A 22,834-nucleotide genomic window follows, 5' to 3' on the forward strand; every position below is an offset into this window, starting at 1 on the left:
CGCCCGAGGAGCCCTCCCAAGGATCAGACGCCCGAGGAGCCCTCCCAAGGATCAGACGCCCGAGGAGGACTCCCAAGGATCAGACGCCCGAGGAGGACTCCCAAGGATCAGACGCCCGAGGAGGACTCCCAAGGATCAGACGCCCGAGGACTCCCAAGGATCAGACGCCCGAGGAGGACTCCCAAGGATCAGACGCCTGAGGAGGACTCCCAAGGATCAGACGCCTGAGGAGGACTCCCAAGGATCAGACGCCTGAGGAGGACTCCCAAGGATCAGACGCCTGAGGACTCCCGGGATCAGACGCCTGAGGAACCCTCCCACGGATCAGACGCCTGAGGAGCTCCCCAAAGATCAGACGCCCGAGGAGCCCTCCAAAAGGATCAGACGCCCGAGGAGCCCTCCAAAGGATCAGACGCCCGAGGAGCCCTAAAAAAGGATCAGACGCCCGAGGAGACCTAAAAAAGGATCAGACGCCCGAGGAGCCCTAAAAAAGGATCAGACGCCCGAGGAGCCCTCCAAAGGATCAGACGCCCGAGGAGCCCTCCAAAAGATCAAACGCCCGAGGAGGACTCCCAAGGATCAGACGCCTGAGGAGCACTCCCGGGATCAGACGCCCGAGGAGCACTCAAAGGATCAGACACCCGAGGAGCACTCAAAGGATCAGACACCCGAGGAGCACTCAAAGGATCAGACACTTCCACCCGGATCCTTCATCAGATGATGTGGGCTTTGAGCTTCCTTCTTCAGCTCTGAAAAAGGGAAATAAACAAAATCACACTCCATATAACGTTATACTGATAAGGAACCTTCCCCTTTATTCACGACTACGACATGTGGGTCACCGATACCAGATACCAATACAAAATCATAAGGAAGAGTGAGGAGTGTAAAAGCTGCGTACCGTTCTGAAGTTTTCACACGCTTACATAATGGATCTTCTAGTGGAACTGAGGGGCTCGGAGCATTCATGGGAGAGTCCACCTTGAGGAACAAGACAACATAACGTTTCACCCTTTAACGCTCCACTCTTCTACTTCTATCTTCTCCACATTCTAAAGATCTCTTTTTCTATCACCTCCATGTTCTGTCCACCACCTCTGTAGTCTCCACATTCTGTAGACCTCCACTACCAACATCATCTTCCCATTTTGGAGGTCTCTTACTTCCATCGTCTCTACATTCTGAAGACCTCCACTACCAAAATCATCTTCCATTTCTGTTCCTATCTACCACCATCATCTCCACATTCTGAAGAACTCCACTACCTCCATCATCTCCACATTCTGTAGACCTCCACTACTTCCACCATCTCCACATTCTGAAGTCCTCCACTACTTCCATCATCTCCACTACTTCCATCATCTCCACATTCTGTAGACCTCCACTACTTCCATCATCTCCACATTCTGAAGTCCTCCACTACTTCCATCATCTCCACATTCTGTAGACCTCCACTACTTCCACCATCTCCACATTCTGTAGATCTCCACTACTTCCACCATCTCTACATTCTGAAGACCTCCACTACTTCCACCATCTCCACATTCTGAAGTCCTCCACTACTTCCATCATCTCCACTACTTCCATCATCTCCACATTCTGTAGACCTCCACTACTTCCATCATCTCCACATTCTGAAGTCCTCCACTACTTCCATCATCTCCACATTCTGTAGACCTCCACTACTTCCACCATCTCCACATTCTGTAGATCTCCACTACTTCCACCATCTCCACATTCTGTAGATCTCCACTACTTCCACCATCTCTACATTCTGAAGACCTCCACTACTTCCATCATCTCCACATTCTGTAGACCTCCACTACTTCCATCATCTCCACATTCTGAAGATCTCCACTACTTCTATCATCTCCACATTCTGAAGTCCTCCACTACCTCCATCATCTCCACATTCTGAAGACCTCCACTACCTCCACCATCTCCACATTCTGTAGACCTCCACTACCTCCATCATCTCCACATTCTGTAGACCTCCACTACTTCCATCATCTCCACATTCTGAAGACCTCCACTACTTCCATCATCTCCACATTCTGAAGACCTCCACTACCTCCACCATCTCCACATTCTGTAGACCTCCACTACCTTCATCATCTCCACATTCTGTAGACCTCCACTACCTCCATCATCTCCACATTCTGTAGACCTCCACTACTTCCATCATCTCCACATTCTGTAGACCTCCACTACTTCCATCATCTCCACATTCTGTAGACCTCCACTACCTCCATCATCTTCACATTCAGATGCTCCTCTCTACAATCCTATTTCTCTATTATTTCTCCATGATTTGCTGCACTCTTCCTTCACTGTCCACTGCTTCCATCATCTCCATATTCTGTAGACCTCCACTACTTCCATCATCTCCACATTCTGTAGACCTCCACTACTTCCACCATCTCCACATTCTGTAGACCTCCACTACTTCCATCATCTCCACATTCTGAAGTCCTCCACTACTTCCATCATCTCTTACATGGTGTCTCTTCGGAGCTCTGGCAGGAGGAACATTCTGTCGTTCAGTCATTAGTGGCTGGCGTGGCTGTGGAGCTTCTGTCTCCACGTGTCTGCGGTTCTCGGTGTGGAGCTTCCTGCAGAACCGATTATTTTATTTTTTATTCACAAACATTGTAAAACCTCAGAAGTAAATAGAGAGCAGTGAGACGTGTAGACAACGTGTCCACTGCGAGTACAGAAGAACACAATAATTCAACATCCAAGGTATAGTATAAAGGGTTAACCAGCTAACTAGAAACTCAAACAGTTTCCACAGGTAGAGAAGCATAAAGTATAACAAACAGGTCAGGGACCATGCAGCGGGAGGTCAGAACCTAGATTCAAGCCGTGATGGAAGTGGAGGATCTATAATGTATAAATGGAATGTAAGAGGGGCCAAAGAAGAGCCACGTCCGTGGCAGCAAACAGATGAAGGGCTCGGGGGCGAGTCAGAGATTCTGCGTTGGGGTGGGGGGGGGGACTGCAGACTTCTATCCCAGATTTTGGTGAATTTGAGAGGACCGTTTCTATGTCGGAATAACCGTTTCTTGTGGGGTAACATACCAGCAACCGGGGACAGTCATTCTGAAAACGTAGGGTGACAACAGGACAACCAAGTCCTGGCATAATATAATGTCTCCACAGTGAATGTCTGGGCCTGACGGGAGTGAAGGGACCGGTCTCAGGGCGCAGCGGGACAGGAGACCCCATCTCATCGTTAAGGAATTTGATCCCAGAACCCAGCCACCTTGGGGCAGGACCACACTAGATGATAAAGGAAACCGAGGTAAGTCCACATTGAGGGTACTCGTCAGGGTAGTCAGGGCGGGGGATGTGTGATGTAGAGGCGGTGTGATACGTCCGGTGCAGTATGTAAGATTGTGAGTCGCTCATTATAATTGGATACAGATTTAGGGGAGGAGGGGGCTCTGTCCCACTCATCCTCGGTCAGCGGCCCCCGTCACCCTCCATTTTAACTTCAGCAGGATGAGCAGAGATTCTCTAGACCTGCCGGGAAACCAGGGGTAACGGGGCGAGCAGAAAGTTAGGAGGTGGGAAGATGTGGTGCGTTATTACCCCGCGGCCCGGATTATTGACCTCCCAGTCTCGGGGGCAGCACTGACCTCACCGCCACCTCCAGACACTTAAACCAGACGTTCATATCCTGCTGATTGGACGACATGAACAGCAGCTTCTCCCTCCTGAACGACATCTTCGGAGAGAAGACATAAACATTAGATTTCGGGGAGATTTATCAGATAGGATGTGACCGGTCTCCCCAAAGCATCAGAGACATTCATTATTCTATCCGTGGTGACCACAAGCATCAAGCTGCCGTGTACGAGGGAGACCAGACCGCCGCGTACGAGGGAGACCCGGCCGGAGCCTGCGAGGGAGACCCGGCCGGAGCCTGCGAGGGAGACCCGGCCGGAGCCTGCGAGGGAGACCCGGCCGGAGCCTGCGAGGGAGACCCGGCCGGAGCCTGCGAGGGTGACCCGGCCGGAGCCTGCGAGGGAGACCCGGCCGGAGCCTGCGAGGGAGACCCGGCCGGAGCCTGCGAGGGAGACCCGGCCGCCGCCTGCGTGGGAGACCCGGCCGCCGCCTGCGTGGGAGACCCGGCCGCCGCCTGCGTGGGAGACCCGGCCGCCGCCTGCGTGGGAGACCCGGCCGCCGCCTGCGAGAGGGACCCGGCCGGAGCCTGCGAGGGAGACCCGGCCGGAGCCTGCGAGGGAGACCCGGCCGCCGCCTGCGTGGGAGACTCGGTCGCCGCCTGCGAGGGAGACCCGGCCGCCGCCTGCGAGGTAGACCCGGCCGCCGTCTGCGAGGGAGACCCGGACGGAGCCTGCGAGCGAGACCCGGACTCATCCTGCGAGGGAGACCCGGACGCCTCCTGCGAGGGAGACCGTTACCTGGAAACTGCACGATAAACCCTTCAATTACTTATTCCCCTCTGCTACATCTGCGCAAGAGAGACAGCAGTACATACGCTGATGAGACCTCCTTGACTCTGAGTGTGTCCCAGCACTTTTTCCACGTGACATTCGCTCAGGGGGTAGACAGCGCGGCAGCAGAACTTGTCAGCATGGAAGGGGTGCAGGGGGTGACACGGGACCGTGACCAGGAGGACGTCGGAGAAGAGGTAGAGCATACGAGGTTTAATATCTTCACCGCTGGCAGGGACCAGAGACAGCCAACCTTCCCGGATATACCGCCGCCCTGCAAGGGACAGTCACTATTAAACGGGGCAGACACCAAACCTACGAGACAGGACAGTGGTCAGACAGGACGGGAGATCAATGGCAACTGCCCGGCGTCAGCGTCAGTACCGGCGTCAGCGTCAGTACTGGCATCATTAGGAGTCACATAATCCTTAGCGAACAACAGAAAATAAACAAAAAAAGAAGCTGCAAACCCAAATCATGTCAGGAAGAGAAGAACTGAGGTACTGCGGAGCGGAAATCTAATATCTCACGCAACCAGGGACAAGAGGGACTTACTACCTCCACAGTCCTCGCTATCATCAATCACTTCTCTTCTCCTCAGTCCTTGTTATCATCAGTCACTTCTCTTCTCAGTCCTTGTTATCACTTCTTTTCTCCTCAGTCCTTGTTATCATCAGTCACTTCTCTTCTCAGTCCTTGTTATCACTTCTTTTCTCCTCAGTCCTTGTTATCATCAGTCACTTCTCTTCTCCTGTCCTTGTTATCAGTCACTTCTCTTCTCCTCAGTCCTTGTTATCAGTCACTTCTCTTCTCCTCAGTCCTTGTTATCAGTCACTTCTCTTCTCCTCAGTCCTTGTTATCATCAGTCACTTTTCTTCTCCTCAGTCCTTGTTATCAGTCACTTCTCTTCTCCTCAGTCCTTGTTATCATCAGTTAGTCCCAGTTCTGTACCCGCTCCATAGTGCCAGTCTTCTATTAATCGGACACGGGGGTCTTGGGATTGTTCGGATTATTAGTAGTGTAAATGCAGCAGAGTTGGGTTTGTCGCGCGGCACAGCTCTTACCTGCTGACAGGATGCGGATCCTTCGGCCTTTCAGCAGGTTCTGGACTCTTCGCAGCTGCTGATGGTTTTCCTGCAGCTGCTGCAGGTTCTGTATGTGGTCACACACCCCGGACACGGCCCGCAGCGCCCCTGGGGAGAGAGAGAGACACTGACGACACGTCCACATGACAGCCCACACAGGGAGGAAGACTCTACCAGTACTACTACTCCTCCCGGGCACCCGTCCTCTTACCATTCAGCTGGGCGGAGTCAGCAGTGTCGGGGAACGTGTTCTCAGCCAGATCCAGCAGATAATGTCTATACCTGAAAGAAGAACGAGACTACAACTCCCATCATTGCATGCTGCCAGATTATCAAGCAGTCCGGAGTGTTGGACGTTCTCTAGTAAAACGCATAGTACAGTGTATGATATAGATGCCGGATTATGGGATGCCGGATTATAAAGCAGTCCGGAGTGTTAGACGTTCTCTAGTAAGACACATAGTACAGTGTATGATATAGATGCCGGATTATGGGATGCCGGATTATAAAGCAGTCCGGAGTGTTAGACGTTCTCTAGTAAGACACATAGTACAGTGTATGATATAGATGCTGGATTATGGGATGCCGGATTATAAAGCAGTCCGGAGTGTTGGACGTTCTCTAGTAAAACGCATAGTACAGTGTATGGTATAGATGCCGGATTATGGGATGCCGGATTATAAAGCAGTCCGGAGTGTTGGGCGTTCTCTAGTAAGACACATAGTACAGTGTATGATATAGATGCTGGATTATGGGATGCCGGATTATAAAGCAGTCCGGAGTGTTGGACGTTCTCTAGTAAAACGCATAGTACAGTGTATGGTATAGATGCCGGATTATGGGATGCCGGATTATAAAGCAGTCCGGAGTGTTGGGCGTTCTCTAGTAAGACACATAGTACAGTGTATGATATAGATGCCGGATTATGGGATGCCGGATTATAAAGCAGTCCGGAGTGTTGGACGTTCTCTAGTAAAACACATAGTACAGTGTATGGTATAGATGCCGGATTATGGGATGCCGGATTATAAAGCAGTCCGGAGTGTTGGACGTTCTCTAGTAAGACACATAGTACAGTGTATGGTATAGATGCCGGATTATGGGATGCCGGATTATAAAGCAGTCCGGAGTGTTGGACGTTCTCTAGTAAGACACATAGTACAGTGTATGATATAGATGCCGGATTATGGGATGCCGGATTATAAAGCAGTCCGCAGTGTTGGACGTTCTCTAGTAAGACACATAGTACAGTGTATGGTATAGATGCCGGATTATGGGATGCCGGATTATAAAGCAGTCCGGAGTGTTGGACGTTCTCTAGTAAGACGCATAGTACAGTGTATGGTATAGATGATGGATTATGGGATGCCGGATTATAAAGCAGTCCGCAGTGTTGGACGTTCTCTAGTAAAACACATAGTACAGTGTATGATATAGATGCTGGATTATGGGATGCCGGATTATAAAGCAGTCCGGAGTGTTGGACGTTCTCTAGTAAGACACATAGTACAGTGTATGATATAGATGCCGGATTATGGGATGCCGGATTATAAAGCAGTCCGCAGTGTTGGACGTTCTCTAGTAAAACACATAGTACAGTGTATGATATAGATGCCGGATTATGGGATGCCGGATTATAAAGCAGTCCGGAGTGTTGGACGTTCTCTAGTAAAACGCATAGTACAGTGTATGCTATAGATGCTGGATTATGGGATGCCGGATTATAAAGCAGTCCGGAGTGTTGGACGTTCTCTAGTATGACACATAGTACAGTGTATGATATAGATGCTGGATTATGGGATGCGGGATTATAAAGCAGTCCGGAGTGTTGGACGTTCTCTAGTAAAACACATAGTACAGTGTATGATATAGATGCCGGATTATGGGATGCCGGATTATAAAGCAGTCCGCAGTGTTGGACGTTCTCTAGTAAGACACATAGTACAGTGTATGATATAGATGCCGGATTATGGGATGCCGGATTATAAAGCAGTCCGCAGTGTTGGACGTTCTCTAGTAAGACACATAGTACAGTGTATGATATAGATGCCGGATTATGGGATGCCGGATTATAAAGCAGTCCGGAGTGTTGGACGTTCTCTAGTAAGACACATAGTACAGTGTATGATATAGATGCCGGATTATGGGATGCCGGATTATAAAGCAGTCCGGAGTGTTGGACGTTCTCTAGTAAAACGCATAGTACAGTGTATGATATAGATGCCGGATTATGGGATGCCGGATTATAAAGCAGTCCGGAGTGTTGGACGTTCTCTAGTAAGACACATAGTACAGTGTATGGTATAGATGCCGGATTATGGGATGCCGGATTATAAAGCAGTCCGGAGTGTTGGACGTTCTCTAGTAAAACGCATAGTACAGTGTATGATATAGATGCCGGATTATGGGATGCCGGATTATAAAGCAGTCCGGAGTGTTGGACGTTCTCTAGTAAAACACATAGTACAGTGTATGATATAGATGCCGGATTATGGGATGCCGGATTATAAAGCAGTCCGCAGTGTTGGACGTCCTCTAGTAAGACACATAGTACAGTGTATGATATAGATGCCGGATTATGGGATGCCGGATTATAAAGCAGTCCGGAGTGTTGGACGTTCTCTAGTAAGACACATAGTACAGTGTATGATATAGATGCCGGATTATGGGATGCCGGATTATAAAGCAGTCCGGAGTGTTGGACGTTCTCTAGTAAAACACATAGTACAGTGTATGGTATAGATGCCGGATTATGGGATGCCGGATTATAAAGCAGTCCGGAGTGTTGGACGTTCTCTAGTAAGACACATAGTACAGTGTATGATATAGATGCCGGATTATGGGATGCCGGATTATAAAGCAGTCCGGAGTGTTGGACGTTCTCTAGTAAGACACATAGTACAGTGTATGGTATAGATGCCGGATTATGGGATGCCGGATTATATAGCAGTCCGGAGTGTTGGACGTCCTCTAGTAAAACACATAGTACAGTGTATGGTATAGATGCCGGATTATGGGATGCCGGATTATAAAGCAGTCCGGAGTGTTGGACGTTCTCTAGTAAGACACATAGTACAGTGTATGATATAGATGCCGGATTATGGGATGCCGGATTATAAAGCAGTCCGGAGTGTTGGACGTTCTCTAGTAAGACACATAGTACAGTGTATGATATAGATGCCGGATTATGGGATGCCGGATTATAAAGCAGTCCGGAGTGTTGGACGTTCTCTAGTAAGACACATAGTACAGTGTATGATATAGATGCCGGATTATGGGATGCTGGATTATAAAGCAGTCAGGAGTGTTGGACGTTCTCTAGTAAAACGCATAGTACAGTGTATGATATAGATGCCGGATTATGGGATGCCGGATTATAAAGCAGTCCGGAGTGTTGGACGTTCTCTAGTAAAACGCATAGTACAGTGTATGCTATAGATGCCGGATTATGGGATGCCAGATTATATAGCAGTCCGGAGTGTTGGACGTTCTCTAGTAAAACGCATAGTACAGTGTATGATATAGATGCCGGATTATGGGATGCCGGATTATAAAGCAGTCCGGAGTGTTGGACGTTCTCTAGTAAAACGCATAGTACAGTGTATGATATAGATGCCGGATTATGGGATGCCGGATTATAAAGCAGTCCGGAGTGTTGGACGTTCTCTAGTAAGACACATAGTACAGTGTATGATATAGATGCCGGATTATGGGATGCCGGATTATAAAGCAGTCCGGAGTGTTGGACGTTCTCTAGTAAGACACATAGTACAGTGTATGATATAGATGCCGGATTATGGGATGCCGGATTATAAAGCAGTCCGGAGTGTTGGACGTTCTCTAGTAAGACACATAGTACAGTGTATGATATAGATGCCGGATTATGGGATGCCGGATTATAAAGCAGTCCGGAGTGTTGGACGTTCTCTAGTAAAACACATAGTACAGTCTATGATATAGATGCCGGATTATGGGATGCCGGATTATAAAGCAGTCCGGAGTGTTGGACGTTCTCTAGTAAGACACATAGTACAGTGTATGATATAGATGCCGGATTATGGGATGCCGGATTATAAAGCAGTCCGGAGTGTTGGACGTTCTCTAGTAAAACACATAGTACAGTGTATGGTATAGATGCTGGATTATGGGATGCCGGATTATAAAGCAGTCCGGAGTGTTGGACGTTCTCTAGTAAGACACATAGTACAGTGTATGATATAGATGCCGGATTATGGGATGCCGGATTATAAAGCAGTCCGGAGTGTTGGACGTTCTCTAGTAAGACACATAGTACAGTGTATGATATAGATGCCGGATTATGGGATGCCGGATTATAAAGCAGTCCGGAGTGTTGGGCGTTCTCTAGTAAGACACATAGTACAGTGTATGATATAGATGCCGGATTATGGGATGCCGGATTATAAAGCAGTCCGGAGTGTTGGACGTTCTCTAGTAAGACACATAGTACAGTGTATGGTATAGATGCTGGATTATGGGATGCCGGATTATAAAGCAGTCCGGAGTGTTGGACGTTCTCTAGTAAGACACATAGTACAGTGTATGGTATAGATGCCGGATTATGGGATGCCGGATTATAAAGCAGTCCGGAGTGTTGGACGTTCTCTAGTAAGACACATAGTACAGTGTATTATATAGATGCCGGATTATGGGATGCCGGATTATAAAGCAGTCCGGAGTGTTGGACGTTCTCTAGTAAGACACATAGTACAGTGTATGGTATAGATGCCGGATTATGGGATGCCGGATTATAAAGCAGTCCGGAGTGTTGGACGTTCTCTAGTAAGACACATAGTACAGTGTATGATATAGATGCCGGATTATGGGATGCCGGATTATAAAGCAGTCCGGAGTGTTGGACGTTCTCTAGTAAAACACATAGTACAGTGTATGATATAGATGCCGGATTATGGGATGACAGATTATAAAGCAGTCCGGAGTGTTGGACGTTCTCTAGTAAGACACATAGTACAGTGTATGGTATAGATGCCGGATTATGGGATGCCGGATTATAAAGCAGTCCGCAGTGTTGGACGTTCTCTAGTAAAACGCATAGTACAGTGTATGATATAGATGCCGGATTATGGGATGCCGGATTATAAAGCAGTCCGGAGTGTTGGACGTTCTCTAGTAAGACACATAGTACAGTGTATGATATAGATGCCGGATTATGGGATGCCGGATTATAAAGCAGTCCGGAGTGTTGGACGTTCTCTAGTAAGACACATAGTACAGTGTATGATATAGATGCCGGATTATGGGATGCCGGATTATAAAGCAGTCCGGAGTGTTGGACGTTCTCTAGTAAAACACATAGTACAGTGTATGATATAGATGCCGGATTATGGGATGACAGATTATAAAGCAGTCCGGAGTGTTGGACGTTCTCTAGTAAGACACATAGTACAGTGTATGATATAGATGCCGGATTATGGGATGCCGGATTATAAAGCAGTCCGGAGTGTTGGACGTTCTCTAGTAAAACACATAGTACAGTGTATGGTATAGATGCCGGATTATGGGATGCCGGATTATAAAGCAGTCCGGAGTGTTGGACGTCCTCTAGTAAAACACATAGTACAGTGTATGATATAGATGCCGGATTATGGGATGCCGGATTATAAAGCAGTCCGCAGTGTTGGACGTTCTCTAGTAAAACGCATAGTACAGTGTATGATATAGATGCCGGATTATGGGATGCCGGATTATAAAGCAGTCCGGAGTGTTGGACGTTCTCTAGTAAGACACATAGTACAGTGTATGATATAGATGCCGGATTATGGGATGCCGGATTATAAAGCAGTCCGGAGTGTTGGACGTCCTCTAGTAAAACACATAGTACAGTGTATGATATAGATGCCGGATTATGGGATGCCGGATTATAAAGCAGTCCGCAGTGTTGGACGTTCTCTAGTAAAACGCATAGTACAGTGTATGATATAGATGCCGGATTATGGGATGCCGGATTATAAAGCAGTCCGGAGTGTTGGACGTTCTCTAGTAAAACACATAGTACAGTGTATGATATAGATGCCGGATTATGGGATGCCGGATTATAAAGCAGTCCGGAGTGTTGGACGTTCTCTAGTAAGACACATAGTACAGTGTATGATATAGATGCCGGATTATGGGATGCCGGATTATAAAGCAGTCCGGAGTGTTGGACGTTCTCTAGTAAGACACATAGTACAGTGTATGGTATAGATGCCGGATTATGGGATGCCGGATTATAAAGCAGTCCGGAGTGTTGGACGTTCTCTAGTAAAACGCATAGTACAGTGTATGATATAGATGCCGGATTATGGGATGCCGGATTATAAAGCAGTCCGCAGTGTTGGACGTCCTCTAGTAAAACACATAGTACAGTGTATGATATAGATGCCGGATTATGGGATGCCGGATTATAAAGCAGTCCGGAGTGTTGGACGTTCTCTAGTAAGACACATAGTACAGTGTATGCTATAGATGCCGGATTATGGGATGCCGGATTATAAAGCAGTCCGGAGTGTTGGACGTTCTCTAGTAAGACACATAGTACAGTGTATGATATAGATGCCGGATTATGGGATGCCGGATTATAAAGCAGTCCGGAGTGTTGGACGTTCTCTAGTAAAACACATAGTACAGTGTATGATATAGATGCCGGATTATGGGATGCCGGATTATAAAGCAGTCCGCAGTGTTGGACGTTCTCTAGTAAAACACATAGTACAGTGTATGATATAGATGCCGGATTATGGGATGCCAGATTATAAAGCAGTCCGCAGTGTTGGACGTTCTCTAGTAAGACACATAGTACAGTGTATGATATAGATGCCGGATTATGGGATGCCGGATTATAAAGCAGTCCGGAGTGTTGGACGTTCTCTAGTAAGACACATAGTACAGTGTATGCTATAGATGCCGGATTATGGGATGCCGGATTATAAAGCAGTCCGGAGTGTTGGACGTTCTCTAGTAAAACGCATAGTACAGTGTATGATATAGATGCCGGATTATGGGATGCCGGATTATAAAGCAGTCCGGAGTGTTGGACGTTCTCTAGTAAAACGCATAGTACAGTGTATGATATAGATGCCGGATTATGGGATGCCGGATTATAAAGCAGTCCGGAGTGTTGGACGTTCTCTAGTAAGACACATAGTACAGTGTATGATATAGATGCCGGATTATGGGATGCCGGATTATAAAGCAGTCCGGAGTGTTGGACGTTCTCTAGTAAGACACATAGTACAGTGTATGATATAGATGCTGGATTATGGGATGCCGGATTATAAAGCAGTCCGGAGTGTTGGACGTTCTCTAGTAAAACGCATAGTACAGTGTATGATATAGATGCCGGATTATGGGATGCCGGATTATAAAGCAGTCCGGAGTGTTGGACGTTCTCTAGTAAAACACATAGTACAGTGTATGATATAGATGCCGGATTATGGGATGCCGGATTATAAAGCAGTCCGGAGTGTTGGACGTTCTCTAGTAAAACGCATAGTACAGTGTATGATATAGATGGCGGATTATGGGATGCCGGATTATAAAGCAGTCCGGAGTGTTGGACGTTCTCTAGTAAGACACATAGTACAGTGTATGATATAGATGCCGGATTATGGGATGCCGGATTATAAAGCAGTCCGGAGTGTTGGACGTTCTCTAGTAAGACACATAGTACAGTGTATGATATAGATGCCGGATTATGGGATGCCGGATTATAAAGCAGTCCGCAGTGTTGGACGTCCTCTAGTAAAACACATAGTACAGTGTATGATATAGATGCCGGATTATGGGATGCCGGATTATAAAGCAGTCCGGAGTGTTGGACGTTCTCTAGTAAAACGCATAGTACAGTGTATGCTATAGATGCCGGATTATGGGATGCCGGATTATAAAGCAGTCCGGAGTGTTGGACGTTCTCTAGTAAGACACATAGTACAGTGTATGATATAGATGCCGGATTATGGGATGCCGGATTATAAAGCAGTCCGGAGTGTTGGACGTTCTCTAGTAAAACACATAGTACAGTGTATGATATAGATGCCGGATTATGGGATGCCGGATTATAAAGCAGTCCGGAGTGTTGGACGTTCTCTAGTAAGACACATAGTACAGTGTATGATATAGATGCCGGATTATGGGATGCCGGATTATAAAGCAGTCCGGAGTGTTGGACGTTCTCTAGTAAAACACATAGTACAGTGTATGATATAGATGCCGGATTATGGGATGCCGGATTATAAAGCAGTCCGGAGTGTTGGGCGTTCTCTAGTAAAACGCATAGTACAGTGTATGATATAGATGCCGGATTATGGGATGCCGGATTATAAAGCAGTCCGGAGTGTTGGACGTTCTCTAGTAAGACACATAGTACAGTGTATGATATAGATGCCGGATTATGGGATGCCGGATTATAAAGCAGTCCGCAGTGTTGGACGTCCTCTAGTAAAACACATAGTACAGTGTATGATATAGATGCCGGATTATGGGATGCCGGATTATAAAGCAGTCCGGAGTGTTGGACGTTCTCTAGTAAAACGCATAGTACAGTGTATGCTATAGATGCCGGATTATGGGATGCCGGATTATAAAGCAGTCCGGAGTGTTGGACGTTCTCTAGTAAGACACATAGTACAGTGTATGATATAGATGCCGGATTATGGGATGCCGGATTATAAAGCAGTCAGCAGTGTTGGACGTTCTCTAGTAAGACACATAGTACAGTGTATGATATAGATGCCGGATTATGGGATGCCGGATTATAAAGCAGTCCGCAGTGTTGGACGTCCTCTAGTAAGACACATAGTACAGTGTATGATATAGATGCCGGATTATGGGATGCCGGATTATAAAGCAGTCCGGAGTGTTGGACGTTCTCTAGTAAGACACATAGTACAGTGTATGGTATAGATGCCGGATTATGGGATGCCGGATTATAAAGCAGTCCGGAGTGTTGGACGTTCTCTAGTAAAACGCATAGTACAGTGTATGATATAGATGCCGGATTATGGGATGCCGGATTATAAAGCAGTCCGCAGTGTTGGACGTCCTCTAGTAAAACACATAGTACAGTGTATGATATAGATGCCGGATTATGGGATGCCGGATTATAAAGCAGTCCGGAGTGTTGGACGTTCTCTAGTAAAACGCATAGTACAGTGTATGATATAGATGCCGGATTATGGGATGCCGGATTATAAAGCAGTCAGCAGTGTTGGACGTTCTCTAGTAAGACACATAGTACAGTGTATGGTATAGATGCCGGATTATGGGATGCCGGATTATAAAGCAGTCCGGAGTGTTGGACGTTCTCTAGTAAAACACATAGTACAGTGTATGATATAGATGCCGGATTATGGGATGCCGGATTATAAAGCAGTCCGGAGTGTTGGACGTTCTCTAGTAAAACACATAGTACAGTGTATGATATAGATGCCGGATTATGGGATGCCGGATTATAAAGCAGTCCGGAGTGTTGGACGTTCTCTAGTAAAACACATAGTACAGTGTATGGTATAGATGCCGGATTATGGGATGCCGGATTATAAAGCAGTCCGGAGTGTTGGACGTTCTCTAGTAAGACACATAGTACAGTGTATGATATAGATGCCGGATTATGGGATGCCGGATTATAAAGCAGTCCGGAGTGTTGGACGTTCTCTAGTAAGACACATAGTACAGTGTATGATATAGATGCCGGATTATGGGATGCCGGATTATAAAGCAGTCCGGAGTGTTGGACGTTCTCTAGTAAGACACATAGTACAGTGTATGGTATAGATGCTGGATTATGGGATGCCGGATTATAAAGCAGTCCGGAGTGTTGGGCGTTCTCTAGTAAGACACATAGTACAGTGTATGATATAGATGCCGGATTATGGGATGCCGGATTATAAAGCAGTCCGGAGTGTTGGACGTTCTCTAGTAAGACACATAGTACAGTGTATGGTATAGATGCTGGATTATGGGATGCCGGATTATAAAGCAGTCCGGAGTGTTGGACGTTCTCTAGTAAGACACATAGTACAGTGTATGGTATAGATGCCGGATTATGGGATGCCGGATTATAAAGCAGTCCGGAGTGTTGGACGTTCTCTAGTAAAACACATAGTACAGTGTATGATATAGATGCCGGATTATGGGATGCCGGATTATAAAGCAGTCCGGAGTGTTGGACGTTCTCTAGTAAAACGCATAGTACAGTGTATGATATAGATGCCGGATTATGGGATGCCGGATTATAAAGCAGTCCGCAGTGTTGGACGTCCTCTAGTAAAACACATAGTACAGTGTATGATATAGATGCCGGATTATGGGATGCCGGATTATAAAGCAGTCCGGAGTGTTGGACGTTCTCTAGTAAGACACATAGTACAGTGTATGATATAGATGCCGGATTATGGGATGCCGGATTATAAAGCAGTCCGGAGTGTTGGACGTTCTCTAGTAAAACACATAGTACAGTGTATGATATAGATGCCGGATTATGGGATGCCGGATTATAAAGCAGTCCGGAGTGTTGGACGTTCTCTAGTAAAACGCATAGTACAGTGTATGATATAGATGCCGGATTATGGGATGCCGGATTATAAAGCAGTCCGGAGTGTTGGACGTTCTCTAGTAAGACACATAGTACAGTGTATGGTATAGATGCTGGATTATGGGATGCCGGATTATAAAGCAGTCCGGAGTGTTGGACGTTCTCTAGTAAGACACATAGTACAGTGTATGATATAGATGCCGGATTATGGGATGACAGATTATAAAGCAGTCCGGAGTGTTGGACGTTCTCTAGTAAGACACATAGTACAGTGTATGATATAGATGCCGGATTATGGGATGCCGGATTATAAAGCAGTCCGGAGTGTTGGACGTTCTCTAGTAAAACACATAGTACAGTGTATGATATAGATGCCGGATTATGGGATGCCGGATTATAAAGCAGTCCGGAGTGTTGGACGTTCTCTAGTAAAACGCATAGTACAGTGTATGATATAGATGCTGGATTATGGGATGCCGGATTATAAAGCAGTCCGGAGTGTTGGACGTTCTCTAGTAAAACGCATAGTACAGTGTATGGTATAGATGCCGGATTATGGGATGCCGGATTATAAAGCAGTCCGGAGTGTTGGACGTTCTCTAGTAAGACACATAGTACAGTGTATGATATAGATGCCGGATTATGGGATGCCGGATTATAAAGCAGTCCGGAGTGTTGGACGTTCTCTAGTAAGACACATAGTACAGTGTATGGTATAGATGCCGGATTATGGGATGCCGGATTATATAGCAGTCCGGAGTGTTGGACGTCCTCTAGTAAAACACATAGTACAGTGTATGGTATAGATGCCGGATTATGGGATGCCGGATTATAAAGCAGTCCGGAGTGTTGGACGTTCTCTAGTAAAACACATAGTACAGTGTATGATATAGATGCCGGATTATGGGATGCCGGATTATAAAGCAGTCCGGAGTGTTGGACGTTCTCTAGTAAGACACATAGTACAGTGTATGATATAGATGCCGGATTATGGGATGCCGGATTATAAAGCAGTCCGGAGTGTTGGACGTTCTCTAGTAAGACACATAGTACAGTGTATGATATAGATGCCGGATTATGGGATGCCGGATTATAAAGCAGTCCGGAGTGTTGGACGTTCTCTAGTAAGACACATAGTACAGTGTATGATATAGATGCCGGATTATGGGATGCTGGATTATAAAGCAGTCCGGAGTGTTGGACGTTCTCTAGTAAGACACATAGTACAGTGTATGATATAGATGCCGGATTATGGGATGCCAGATTATATAGCAGTCCGGAGTGTTGGACGTTCTCTAGTAAGACACATAGTACAGTGTATGATATAGATGCCGGATTATGGGATGCCGGATTATAAAGCAGTCCGGAGTGTTGGACGTTCTCTAGTAAGACACATAGTACAGTGTATGATATAGATGCCGGATTATGGGATGCCGGATTATATAGCAGTCCGGAGTGTTGGACGTCCTCTAGTAAAACACATAGTACAGTGTATGGTATAGATGCCGGATTATGGGATGCCGGATTATAAAGCAGTCCGGAGTGTTGGACGTTCTCTAGTAAGACACATAGTACAGTGTATGATATAGATGCCGGATTATGGGATGCCGGATTATAAAGCAGTCCGGAGTGTTGGACGTTCTCTAGTAAGACACATAGTACAGTGTATGATATAGATGCTGGATTATGGGATGCCGGATTATAAAGCAGTCTGGAGTGTTGGACGTTCTCTAGTAAGACACATAGTACAGTGTATGATATAGATGCCGGATTATGGGATGCCGGATTATAAAGCAGTCCGGAGTGTTGGACGTTCTCTAGTAAAACGCATAGTACAGTGTATGCTATAGATGCTGGATTATGGGATGCCAGATTATATAGCAGTCCGGAGTGTTGGACGTTCTCTAGTAAAACGCATAGTACAGTGTATGATATAGATGCCGGATTATGGGATGCCGGATTATAAAGCAGTCCGGAGTGTTGGACGTTCTCTAGTAAAACGCATAGTACAGTGTATGATATAGATGCCGGATTATGGGATGCCGGATTATAAAGCAGTCCGGAGTGTTGGACGTTCTCTAGTAAGACACATAGTACAGTGTATGATATAGATGCCGGATTATGGGATGCCGGATTATAAAGCAGTCCGGAGTGTTGGACGTTCTCTAGTAAGACACATAGTACAGTGTATGATATAGATGCCGGATTATGGGATGCCGGATTATAAAGCAGTCCGGAGTGTTGGACGTTCTCTAGTAAGACACATAGTACAGTGTATGATATAGATGCCGGATTATGGGATGCCGGATTATAAAGCAGTCCGGAGTGTTGGACGTTCTCTAGTAAAACACATAGTACAGTGTATGATATAGATGCCGGATTATGGGATGCCGGATTATAAAGCAGTCCGCAGTGTTGGACGTTCTCTAGTAAGACACATAGTACAGTGTATGATATAGATGCCGGATTATGGGATGCCGGATTATAAAGCAGTCCGGAGTGTTGGACGTTCTCTAGTAAGACACATAGTACAGTGTATGATATAGATGCCGGATTATGGGATGCCGGATTATAAAGCAGTCCGGAGTGTTGGACGTTCTCTAGTAAAACACATAGTACAGTGTATGGTATAGATGCTGGATTATGGGATGCCGGATTATAAAGCAGTCCGGAGTGTTGGACGTTCTCTAGTAAGACACATAGTACAGTGTATGATATAGATGCCGGATTATGGGATGCCGGATTATAAAGCAGTCCGGAGTGTTGGACGTTCTCTAGTAAGACACATAGTACAGTGTATGATATAGATGCCGGATTATGGGATGCCGGATTATAAAGCAGTCCGGAGTGTTGGGCGTTCTCTAGTAAGACACATAGTACAGTGTATGATATAGATGCCGGATTATGGGATGCCGGATTATAAAGCAGTCCGGAGTGTTGGACGTTCTCTAGTAAGACACATAGTACAGTGTATGGTATAGATGCTGGATTATGGGATGCCGGATTATAAAGCAGTCCGGAGTGTTGGACGTTCTCTAGTAAGACACATAGTACAGTGTATGGTATAGATGCCGGATTATGGGATGCCGGATTATAAAGCAGTCCGGAGTGTTGGACGTTCTCTAGTAAGACACATAGTACAGTGTATTATATAGATGCCGGATTATGGGATGCCGGATTATAAAGCAGTCCGGAGTGTTGGACGTTCTCTAGTAAGACACATAGTACAGTGTATGGTATAGATGCCGGATTATGGGATGCCGGATTATAAAGCAGTCCGGAGTGTTGGACGTTCTCTAGTAAGACACATAGTACAGTGTATGATATAGATGCCGGATTATGGGATGCCGGATTATAAAGCAGTCCGGAGTGTTGGACGTTCTCTAGTAAAACACATAGTACAGTGTATGATATAGATGCCGGATTATGGGATGACAGATTATAAAGCAGTCCGGAGTGTTGGACGTTCTCTAGTAAGACACATAGTACAGTGTATGATATAGATGCCGGATTATGGGATGCCGGATTATAAAGCAGTCCGGAGTGTTGGACGTTCTCTAGTAAGACACATAGTACAGTGTATGATATAGATGCCGGATTATGGGATGCCGGATTATAAAGCAGTCCGGAGTGTTGGACGTTCTCTAGTAAGACACATAGTACAGTGTATGATATAGATGCCGGATTATGGGATGCCGGATTATAAAGCAGTCCGGAGTGTTGGACGTTCTCTAGTAAAACACATAGTACAGTGTATGATATAGATGCCGGATTATGGGATGACAGATTATAAAGCAGTCCGGAGTGTTGGACGTTCTCTAGTAAGACACATAGTACAGTGTATGATATAGATGCCGGATTATGGGATGCCGGATTATAAAGCAGTCCGGAGTGTTGGACGTTCTCTAGTAAAACACATAGTACAGTGTATGGTATAGATGCCGGATTATGGGATGCCGGATTATAAAGCAGTCCGGAGTGTTGGACGTCCTCTAGTAAAACACATAGTACAGTGTATGATATAGATGCCGGATTATGGGATGCCGGATTATAAAGCAGTCCGCAGTGTTGGACGTTCTCTAGTAAAACGCATAGTACAGTGTATGATATAGATGCCGGATTATGGGATGCCGGATTATAAAGCAGTCCGGAGTGTTGGACGTTCTCTAGTAAGACACATAGTACAGTGTATGATATAGATGCCGGATTATGGGATGCCGGATTATAAAGCAGTCCGGAGTGTTGGACGTCCTCTAGTAAAACACATAGTACAGTGTATGATATAGATGCCGGATTATGGGATGCCGGATTATAAAGCAGTCCGCAGTGTTGGACGTTCTCTAGTAAAACGCATAGTACAGTGTATGATATAGATGCCGGATTATGGGATGCCGGATTATAAAGCAGTCCGGAGTGTTGGACGTTCTCTAGTAAGACACATAGTACAGTGTATGATATAGATGCCGGATTATGGGATGCCGGATTATAAAGCAGTCCGGAGTGTTGGACGTTCTCTAGTAAGACACATAGTACAGTGTATGATATAGATGCCGGATTATGGGATGCCGGATTATAAAGCAGTCCGGAGTGTTGGACGTTCTCTAGTAAGACACATAGTACAGTGTATGATATAGATGCCGGATTATGGGATGCCGGATTATAAAGCAGTCCGGAGTGTTGGACGTTCTCTAGTAAAACGCATAGTACAGTGTATGATATAGATGCCGGATTATGGGATGCCGGATTATAAAGCAGTCCGCAGTGTTGGACGTCCTCTAGTAAAACACATAGTACAGTGTATGATATAGATGCCGGATTATGGGATGCCGGATTATAAAGCAGTCCGGAGTGTTGGACGTTCTCTAGTAAGACACATAGTACAGTGTATGATATAGATGCCGGATTATGGGATGCCGGATTATAAAGCAGTCCGGAGTGTTGGACGTTCTCTAGTAAAACACATAGTACAGTGTATGATATAGATGCCGGATTATGGGATGCCGGATTATAAAGCAGTCCGCAGTGTTGGACGTTCTCTAGTAAGACACATAGTACAGTGTATGATATAGATGCCGGATTATGGGATGCCGGATTATAAAGCAGTCCGGAGTGTTGGACGTTCTCTAGTAAAACACATAGTACAGTGTATGGTATAGATGCCGGATTATGGGATGCCGGATTATAAAGCAGTCAGCAGTGTTGGACGTTCTCTAGTAAAACACATAGTACAGTGTATGATATAGATGCCGGATTATGGGATGCCGGATTATAAAGCAGTCCGGAGTGTTGGACGTTCTCTAGTAAGACACATAGTACAGTGTATGATATAGATGCTGGATTATGGGATGCCGGATTATAAAGCAGTCCGGAGTGTTGGACGTTCTCTAGTAAGACACATAGTACAGTGTATGATATAGATGCCGGATTATGGGATGCCGGATTATAAAGCAGTCCGCAGTGTTGGACGTTCTCTAGTAAGACACATAGTACAGTGTATGATATAGATGCCGGATTATGGGATGCCGGATTATAAAGCAGTCCGGAGTGTTGGACGTTCTCTAGTAAGACACATAGTACAGTGTATGCTATAGATGCCGGATTATGGGATGCCGGATTATAAAGCAGTCCGGAGTGTTGGACGTTCTCTAGTAAAACGCATAGTACAGTGTATGATATAGATGCCGGATTATGGGATGCCGGATTATAAAGCAGTCCGGAGTGTTGGACGTTCTCTAGTAAAACGCATAGTACAGTGTATGATATAGATGCCGGATTATGGGATGCCGGATTATAAAGCAGTCCGGAGTGTTGGACGTTCTCTAGTAAAACGCATAGTACAGTGTATGATATAGATGGCGGATTATGGGATGCCGGATTATAAAGCAGTCCGGAGTGTTGGACGTTCTCTAGTAAGACACATAGTACAGTGTATGATATAGATGCCGGATTATGGGATGCCGGATTATAAAGCAGTCCGGAGTGTTGGACGTTCTCTAGTAAGACACATAGTACAGTGTATGATATAGATGCCGGATTATGGGATGCCGGATTATAAAGCAGTCCGCAGTGTTGGACGTCCTCTAGTAAAACACATAGTACAGTGTATGATATAGATGCCGGATTATGGGATGCCGGATTATAAAGCAGTCCGGAGTGTTGGACGTTCTCTAGTAAAACGCATAGTACAGTGTATGCTATAGATGCCGGATTATGGGATGCCGGATTATAAAGCAGTCCGGAGTGTTGGACGTTCTCTAGTAAGACACATAGTACAGTGTATGATATAGATGCCGGATTATGGGATGCCGGATTATAAAGCAGTCCGGAGTGTTGGACGTTCTCTAGTAAAACACATAGTACAGTGTATGATATAGATGCCGGATTATGGGATGCCGGATTATAAAGCAGTCCGGAGTGTTGGACGTTCTCTAGTAAGACACATAGTACAGTGTATGATATAGATGCCGGATTATGGGATGCCGGATTATAAAGCAGTCCGGAGTGTTGGACGTTCTCTAGTAAAACACATAGTACAGTGTATGATATAGATGCCGGATTATGGGATGCCGGATTATAAAGCAGTCCGGAGTGTTGGGCGTTCTCTAGTAAAACGCATAGTACAGTGTATGATATAGATGCCGGATTATGGGATGCCGGATTATAAAGCAGTCCGGAGTGTTGGACGTTCTCTAGTAAGACACATAGTACAGTGTATGATATAGATGCCGGATTATGGGATG

The 22,834-nt window shown here is 45.9% G+C and overlaps 1 protein-coding gene across 3 annotated transcripts in view; it reads right to left on the reverse strand.

Annotated features, from left to right (window-relative positions):
- Nucleotides 1-210: 210 nt before the first annotated feature.
- Nucleotides 211-22,834, reverse strand: part of ARHGEF39 (Rho guanine nucleotide exchange factor 39) — a 53,303-nt gene continuing 30,679 nt past the window's right edge. For 2 of the 3 annotated variants that reach the window (XM_075844261.1, XM_075844270.1), the window contains exons 6-12: nt 5,757-5,827; nt 5,525-5,653; nt 4,505-4,734; nt 3,642-3,730; nt 2,498-2,612; nt 902-981; nt 212-749 (exon numbers count right to left, since the gene is read on the reverse strand). In XM_075844261.1, the coding sequence (XP_075700376.1) occupies nt 680-749; nt 902-981; nt 2,498-2,612; nt 3,642-3,730; nt 4,505-4,734; nt 5,525-5,653; nt 5,757-5,827 (784 nt within the window). In that variant the 3' untranslated portion in view covers nt 212-679. Of the gene's footprint in view, nt 750-901; nt 982-2,497; nt 2,613-3,641; nt 3,731-4,504; nt 4,735-5,524; nt 5,654-5,756; nt 5,828-22,834 lie in introns of all 3 variants that reach the window. The other variant, XM_075844278.1, reaches the window with a different exon arrangement.

The sequence above is a fragment of the Rhinoderma darwinii genome, chromosome 1, assembly GCF_050947455.1.
Source record: "Rhinoderma darwinii isolate aRhiDar2 chromosome 1, aRhiDar2.hap1, whole genome shotgun sequence".
Lineage (NCBI taxonomy): Eukaryota > Metazoa > Chordata > Amphibia > Anura > Rhinodermatidae > Rhinoderma > Rhinoderma darwinii.